The 8610-nt window shown below is 51.6% G+C and overlaps 1 protein-coding gene across 1 annotated transcript in view; it reads right to left on the bottom strand.

Annotated features, from left to right (window-relative positions):
- The window catches only part of LOC107116062 (glycerol-3-phosphate acyltransferase 3-like), a 47430-nt gene extending 39108 nt beyond the window's left edge, over positions 1-8322 (bottom strand). The window contains 1 exon segment of the mRNA XM_015417922.1: positions 8114-8322. Within this exon segment, the coding sequence (XP_015273408.1) occupies positions 8114-8260 (147 nt within the window). The 5' untranslated portion in view covers positions 8261-8322.
- Between the last annotated feature and the right edge of the window lie 288 nt (positions 8323-8610).

An 8610-nucleotide genomic window follows, 5' to 3' on the forward strand; every position in this document is an offset into this window, starting at 1 on the left:
CAAAAGGTACTGCAAATTTGAGCGTAAGACAAGAAGCAGGCTTATCTTCTGTCACATTGAATGTTTGGATACAAAGGAGTAATTATTGGGTTAAGGCCCATCTGAATCCGGTGGGACTTATTCCTGATCTTTTGTCATCAACACCATATCCTCAATGGGCTCTTAGGGTAGTAGATAAATTGAAACTAATTGGATTAGATCCTGTAAATTTGTTAGAGGAAGGACTGCAGCATGCAAAGAAATTAATATCCCAAAGATTTAAGGATATTGAAGCACAAAACGACTATGCAACCATGCCTCCTTATTATAAGAGATTAAAGCAGGGACCTAGTTTAAATGCCGCATCTTATCTTGGACTCATAAAAAACCCTAACTAGGACTTCCATGCACCAGAGAATTTGCTCCTGCTTGTTAGAACAGGTGGAGTCGGCCTCCCATATATTACTCCATTGTCCTATGTATGAGGTAGAGAGTCAACAGCTGTTGATACCCCTTCTTTCACGGTTTAAACCCTTGTCTAACTATCTTACATATGCCGAGGAATGCTTGATGAAGTTCTTACTGGCCGATAATTATGATTCTGTCTCACGCAATGTTGCTAAATATTGTTACTTGGTAATTAGAAAACGCAGAATGTACTGTAACTTGAGCCATTAATGATGGTATTGACTGGTTTAACATTTTAGGAAATATGGTTGTAAGGAGCCTATGTCGTAGACTCTGTGTTGTACTACTTCGGTTTACTGTGCTGGTCTTATGACTGTTTTTAATAAAATGTTGTTGCATGGAAGCTTGTTGGGAGACCTGGGGCCAGGCACAAATTCTCAGCCTAACCTACCTTGCAGGGTTGTTGTGAGGATAAAACAGAGGCGAGGGTCCCTATTGGAGAGAAAAGTGGGGTATAAATAAATAAACTCCACCAAGGGAAGTTCAGGGAAGCTGACAGCAGGCTATCTAGTTCGATCCTCACCAACAACTTTGCGAGGAAGGATCACAGAGACAGCCACGAGGGTGAATCTGAACACAACTGTTTACATCCTTCTCTTTTAGCACGTTCAGGTTTCCCGCCCGCGGCACACAACATTCAGGTTCTCCTGGGGCCCCACTACATCTGGGCCAATGCTCCAAGCTGTGGAGTCTCTTGAGCAAAAATTCTACTTTGTGCGCCCCTGGCATTAAAGTTGTAAGCAAGCAATTCGGCTGCTGCATCAATCAGTTTGCTCTGGAGCCACATCCTTCCTGAGCTATGACAAAAATGTGTGAGCTGGAGGCTAAAAAACTGTGAGCTAGCTCACACTAACTCAGCTTAGAGGCAGAGGTCATTTCGGGGGGGATCGCAGTTCCCCCGGGTGAGGTACGGGGGCGGGGCACATGACGAAGCCCCGCCCCCTGCTTCCGGCCCTCATTCAGCCAGGAGGCAGGAGAAGAGGGAGGGGAAGTTGCTTCCTCCCTGCCTCTCCCCACCCCTGGCCTTTGTGTACCACCTACTGGAATAAAATTGGTTCTTTGGTGTTCCCGTGAAACACCACAACTTGGTAAGTGCTGGTATAACCACTTAAGACTCTGCCACTGCAAGAGGCAAAATGTGATTCTGAGCCTAGGGCGCCGAAACACTGGCTTTCTACAGATGTCCATGAAACAAAGGCCATTCTCACTTCTAGCCCTGTGAAATCACCGTGTGCTTCCAAGCAGAAGAGATACTGCAGCATTTCCTTAAGGAAGTCACTGGAGACCAAAAGGCAATTCTTTCCAAAATTGCCTCCAGCCTCACAGTAGCAGCCTCCTACTGGTTTTGAAAGGTACCCATGCTGGTCTGCACTGCAGTACAAGAGCTAGGTCTGAATCTGGCAGCAAATTAGAGACCGATCAGATTCTCGGGGTATTCGCTTTTGAAAGCTGAAGGGAGCGTTGACTCTTGAAAGCTTGTGTGTACCCCAAAAATCTTGTTGGTCTCAGTTTGCTGTAGTGGTTAAGAGCGCAGACTCTGATCTGGGAGAACCGAGTTTGATTCCCCACTCCTCCACATGCAGCTGCTGGTGTGACTTTGGGTCAGTCATAAGTTCTTTCAGAGCTGTTATCTCAAGGGCAGTTCTCAAGAGAGCTCTCTCAGCTCCACCTACCTCACAGGGTATCTGTTGTGGGGAGGGGAAGGGAAAAGAGATTGTAAAGCTGCTCTGAGACTCCTTCAGGTAGTGAAGGGTGGGGTATAAATCCAATCTCTTCTTCTCAGGTGCTCTTGGACTCGAATCTATCTCTAGCCTCCCACCAGAGTCATCTTTCAAGCTGTTCTTTCCACATACTCTTTTTGTTCCACGCACACAAGGGTTATTAATAGCCACAGATGCCAGCCCAAAATAAACTTAGATGCCATAACTTACTTGCCCTGTGATGAAACGTAAGCAGAATGGTTGGTTGAAGAAGAAGATACCAATGCATCCTTGCGTGGTCAGAGGCAAGGTTCTGGTTTCAAGGGCAACAGAGACGGCTGACGTTCCACAACCAGCGGGTCTCAATCAGCTTGGAAATACTTGATGTATAGCAGGGGTCCTCAACGTGGTGCCTCTGGGCACCACATTGCCCCCCCCCCACACCTTTTCTGTTGCCCACCAAGTGTTTTTATGTGGGCAGGGTCAGGTGGGGTGTTAACCCTGCAAGGCTTCAGATCGGCCACTGGATACTGGATACTGGATTGGCTGTGCAGATTTTTAAAAAGGTTGCTTCACCAACAGCTGCTACCAGAGCTCAAGGACATGTGGTTGAAGGTTAGCTGCAGCGGCCATTGTATGTCCGGCTCCGCCTCCCGTGGCAGCCATTTTGCGGCAGCCATTTTGTGAGTGCACCCGTCGCACTGTGTCAGAATTCCAATGGTATCTGCAGGCTCAGAAAGGTTGGGGACCCCTGACGTATGGAACAGGGGTTTGACTGTGATTTCTGACAACTGGACTGTGCCACGCCGTCATCTCCCCATCGTAAGATGACTTCTCAAGTCAGGAGGAGAACCTACACTCATGGACCCCAGATCATCTGCGGCTCATTTACTCGCTCATCCTCCAAATGTGAGATCTGCCATCAAGTGTCAACAATACCCTTCTGCTCCCTACACAGGACAAGCGGATCGGTTCTGACGTGAAATAATAGTGGTAGAAAGTGCCGACAAGTTGTAGCCAACTTATGGTGATCCCTCATGGGGTTTTCAAGGCAAGTGACGAACAGAGGTGCTTTTGCCATTGCCTGCCTTTGAGCCAGGGGACCATTCTAAGTGCTTTGGAGAGATACAGCCCTTCGTGACAACCTGATGACCTTTCCTTATGACAAATCGGAAAATATTTACCTCATGGTAGAGGGATGTGGGGAGGGAAGGCGGCATGCTATAGCCCGATCTCATCAGATCTCGGAGGCTCAGCAGAGCCAATACTTGGACTGGAGACCACCAAGGATGATCTTGCAAAGGAAGGCAATGACACACCACCTTTACTTCTCACATGCCTTAAAAAGCTCCCGCCCACGGAGGCAGCGGCCACCCTTTTGCCCTCAGTTTCCTTCGAGCCGCCCGGGCCGGGTGCTCCACTGGCCAGACACCCTCACTCGGCTTTGCAGGCCCCAGACGGGGCCATGCCACCACTGCTGAGCCAGGAGCCGCCACCAGCCAAGAGGAGGCCCAGGCCGACATGCGCTGGCTCCGCCCAGCTGCCTGGAAAGGCACCAGGGGTGGCCAAGGAGAGAGGTAGCAGTGGCCCATTCCCTCGCGCCTCCCCCGTGTGGTCTGCAGATGAGGGGAGATGGCGCTGTGCCACCGTGCCTGAGGCCGGCCGGGGAGCCAGGCCCAGCCTGTCCCGGTCGCCCTGTGGCGGGGACGGATGAGGCCAGGCAGCTTGGCCCACTGGGGCCTCAAGCGCGTGGAGGGAGAACAGAGGACAGGGGGCTGGGGAAGGAGACGTGGGCCCGCAGCCGCCTGCCCAAGCTGCTGCCCATTGCAGGGAGACAGACGAGCCTGGTCCACTTGCCCCGATGGGGCCTCGCTCGGCCGGGGATGGTGGCGGGAGAGGCCTACCTAGGCGCCTTACCCGCCGGGGCCTTGACCCCGCGGGGGGGGGGTGCGGGCTCCGGGCGCGCACCCATTGTGGGGAGAGGGGCGAGCCTGGCCGGCTTCCCCCGCTGGCGCCTCGACGGGCGGGGGGAGGCCAGGCGCCTTGGCCCGCCGGAGCCTCGACCATGCAGGGCAGGATGGCCAGCTTCGCCGTGGGGGGGCCAGATGGAGACGGCGACCTCACCCGTGGCCAGGCTAGCGCCCCGTTGTCTTCAGTTCCACAACGGGCATTCTTCCTAGTTATTTATATAGGGATTCCGGGCATAGCACTCCACATAAATTACTAGAGCGATCCAACCAGGAACCCTGCAAACCTGGACAATGCTCAGCCTTGTGCTGCAGATACTAGGGAGGGGCTGAGAACAGTGTGTGTCAGTTCAGTTGTTGGCTTCCTTAGGCTCCGAAATCTGCATCCTTACTGATATTTACAAATCTCACCATCCACCCTCCCAGCAGGATATAGAAAAGAACCTCTGCCTCGCTTTGCCTAAAGGAGATGTAAAAACAATGTGTGGCTCTTTCTTGGCCTTGATGTTTCTTTCAAGATATTTAACATCCTTGCCAAACCTGATATGACAAGTTATTACATGGTGATTGCAACACAGTAGCACCTCGTAAGGGTGAAACTGTTTTCCTACACACTTTTGCCTACTATGAATGGGAGAAATGATTTATATCCCGCCTTTCTCCCCAATGGAGACCCAAAGCAGCTTACACTAGTCTCCTCTCCTCCATTTTTACCCTCACAACAACCCTGTGAGGTAGGTTAGGCTGAGAGCATGCGACTGGCCCAAGGTTGCCCAGCTAGCATCCATCGCCTGAGTGGGGAATCGAAGCTGGATTTCAGAGGTTAAGACACCGAGCTGCAGACTGGAAAGTCTGTAGTTTGGCAGTTCGAGACCCGAGTGCCACGTGGCAGAGCTCCTGTCTCTGGCCCCAGCTCCTGACAACCTAGCAGTTTGAAAGCAAGAAATTGCAGGTATATAAATAGGTACCACTTCGGTGGGAAGGTAACAGTGTTCCATGTGCCTCAGTGTTTAGTCATGCCGGCCACATGACCATGGAAACGTCTTTGGACAGCACTGGCTCTTCAGCTTGGAAACGGAGATGAGCACCGCCCTCTAAGAGTCAGATTCCACTAGCTTTACCAAGTTTGAGACTTTAATCACTACACCACGCTGGCTCTGACAGAAATAATTTCTTCTCTCATAGAAATAATCTATTCAGCTGAAGATAGATGGGGGTTGAGAGGGTCACCTAAGGAAAGAAATACTGCCCATGTATCCACCCACCTACAGATTTTACAGAGAGAGGCTTTCCCGCTTCCCTAAATGGACCCCAAAAAACCAGCATAGAAATAGCCATTCCCTTTTCCACAAACAGAAATACCATTCTGTGGTTCGATACCTGCCACTGCTGTTGAAGATGGTTTGATTTAGGACTGCATTTGATTTGACTCGCAGTCCTAAATTGTGGTTTTAAATTTTGTGTGTGTTGGTGTGGTAAAATAAATAAATAAATAAATTCTATTTTATGGGGTTTTTATCTATATTGCAAGCTCCCTTGAGCTCCTAAGGAAGAAAGGAGGCTTAAAATATATTTTAAATAAACAAACAAAAATAAGACTTCGGATACAGAACAGACATTTCAGTTGGCAGCTTCACCGCTCCCAACACAACCCACTCCTCCAGACTCACTTTCATTTGTACTAGTGTCAGACATCGGCTGATTTCGCACTAGAGCTGCCTCAATGTTGCTCTATTGGTCAATTTCACACCCGAAGCTGCGGGGCTGCATTTTGACTCGCGGCTTCGCCCGATTTCCCCTGCAGTTTCGTGATCCTGTTTTTTAGCAAATGGCGGTGCAACATCAAGGCAGCTCTAGTGCGAAATCAGCCATCATGTTTTCTTCTTTGGTCAAATACAATGCTACATTCGATTAACATGAAATTAGTCCATTTTCTTTCAAAACGTTCTCCACGTTTATGTATTCATTAATTTTATTTATACCCTGCCTTCCTGCTCAATGGGGACCCAAAGCAGCTTACATTGGTCTTCTTTCCTCCATCTTATCCTCACAACAATCCTGTGAGGTAGGTGAGGCTGAGAGCATGTGACTGGTCACCCAGCAAGCTACCATGGCAGAGAGAGGATTCGAGGTCCTAGAACTTGGTGGGCGACAGTGGGAAGGCTTCTGGAGTTCTGGCCCCACTGCTGGACCTTCCGATGGCACCTGGGTTTTGGCCACCGCGTGACACAGAGTGTTCGACTGGATGGGCCACTGGCCTGATCCAACATGGCTTCCCTTATGTTCTTATGACGCTCTAACTGCTACACCACACTGAAAACCCCCACTTTGCAAAAATTACATTATTTTTTATCTTCTTCCCCTTCACAGTACTCCAGCTTTGATTGCTGAGGGAGAATTCAAGGGAGAAGCAGTACAAAACCTACAGCCACAGCCATTTAAAAACAATCAAAGCCAGTTTACCAGATAGCCAGTATCACGCAATGGTTAGAGCCATCAGGCTGGGAACACGTTCAAATTCCCACGGTCATGGCAGCTTGCTGGGTGACTGTGAGGTTGGCCAGAATCCCAGCCTAAATTTTATCTCACAGCTTTGTTATGAGGATAAAATAGAGGAGAATGCATGCCACCTGGGTCCCCATTGGGGAAAAAGTAAATAAACATGTTGCTCTGAACTGAGCTTAGAGGGGCTGGGGTGAGCTAAGACACTGCACCATTTTCCTTCCTAACACCCGCAAATCTTGTTATCGCCTTTAAAAAAACGGACACATTTATTGTGACACACACTCACAAGCCAGGTAAGACTCCTCTGGAGGAATCCCAGGAGGCAGCTTGCAAACAGAGTCACAACGCAACCCCCTGCGGGCTCATTCCAGCCCAAACTGAAATGAATGGCCTTAGACTACAGCATCTGTGCAAAGGATTGCACTGAAACACACCTGCCTCTACAGAAAATTATAAAGAACAAAGACCACGTGTGTTAATTGATATCCCAACCAAAATAGCTATCTCCAAGGCAAGTGCCACAATACCCAGAGAAGCAACATGATGCAGTGGGAGACCCAGATCCAATTCCCCTCTCTGCCATGGAAGCAGTGTTCCCTCGAAGCTGAGTCAGTGTGAGCTAGCTCACGGTTCTTTAGCCTCCGGCTCACACATTTTTGTCTCAGCTCAGGAAGGATGGCTCCAGAGCAAACTAATTTACACAGCAGCCAAATTGCTTGCTTTCATGCCAGCAGCTCACACAGTAGAATTTCTGCTCACAAGACTCCACAGCTTAGAGGGAGCACTGCATGGAAGCTCGTCGGGTGACCTGGGGCTGGTGACAGGTTCTCAGCCTAACCTACCTCGCTGGGTTGTTGTGAGGTTAAAATGGAGGGGAGATGTGAGCCAGTTTGGTTCTGCCAGGGGAGGGGGGAAATGAGGTTTAAATGAAATCAAAATGGAAATGCCCTAGCAAAAACCCTCAAGACATAGACTAACTCCAGATAGAGTAACCCTGTTCTGTTTTTAAAAGAGCCCCACATACACACACACAATAACAACCGGGGTCCTTTTGGTTCTGCGGTCTCCCTTGGCCATTTCACTGGCTGATTCCAAAGGAACGTTAATATTTGGAGGGGGATTGAATGACAGGCGTCGCAGCGAATGGTCGCTGGATTGCGTAAAGGGCACTCAGGAGCAGGGCGGGTTCTTGGATTACAGGGGGCAGCAAAGGCGGCGGGGGGGGGGAGATTCCTCGAAAACTGCCATTGTTCGCCTCCCGGCCTTTCCCGGCGGGCCTCTCCGGCTCTCTCCCCGGCTGCCCCAGCGAGGGAAGGGCCACGGCTGCAAGGAGAGAGAGCGGCTCCCGCCCTCCGCCGGGGATTAGATCGCTGAATCATGCAAGAAAGGTCAGGGTGGTGTGTTTTTTTTAACAGGGGTGCGAAAAAGGGGGGTCTCGGCCCTTCGGCGCCCGGGCTGGGGTGGTCCGCCCTGCCCGTCCTGCGACTCACTCACCTCCAAGGTCTTCACCAGGATCTTGATGTAGAGCTCCGAGATGCCCAAGGACAAGCCGAAGATGGACGGCAGGACGATCATCAGGAAGGCCACCGTGAACCAGAGGCTCAGCAGCGCCAGGAGGGCGGACAGAAGGTCCTCTATCATGCTGGCCTTCCCCCCGGCAGCGACGGGGCGAGGGCGGGCGGCGAGCCCTGGGAGGCGGCTGGCTGGCTGGCTGGCTGGCGGCAGGCGGAGGGCGCAGTCCGGTCCGGCTCCGGAATCCGCTTCCTTTCTCGCTCGCTCGCCCGCGGCTCCACCCACTTAACTCCTTCGGCGGTCGGGAGCGGGAGGCCGGGAAGGTGGATTTCCTCGCCCCCGGCGCGGGGCGGCCGCCGGAGCTCTCCGGGCGCCCCCGCCCACGCTGCGCGCATTGGCCCGGTGGCGCCCGCGGCCCGCCTCTGCCATTATGCGGTCACGGTTGCCTTGTGAGCTCAAGAGCGGGGGGGGGGGGGGGG

The sequence above is a fragment of the Gekko japonicus genome, unplaced genomic scaffold (assembly GCF_001447785.1).
Source record: "Gekko japonicus isolate JY-2015 unplaced genomic scaffold, Gekko_japonicus_V1.1 scaffold752, whole genome shotgun sequence".
In the NCBI taxonomy this organism is placed as follows: domain Eukaryota; kingdom Metazoa; phylum Chordata; class Lepidosauria; order Squamata; family Gekkonidae; genus Gekko; species Gekko japonicus.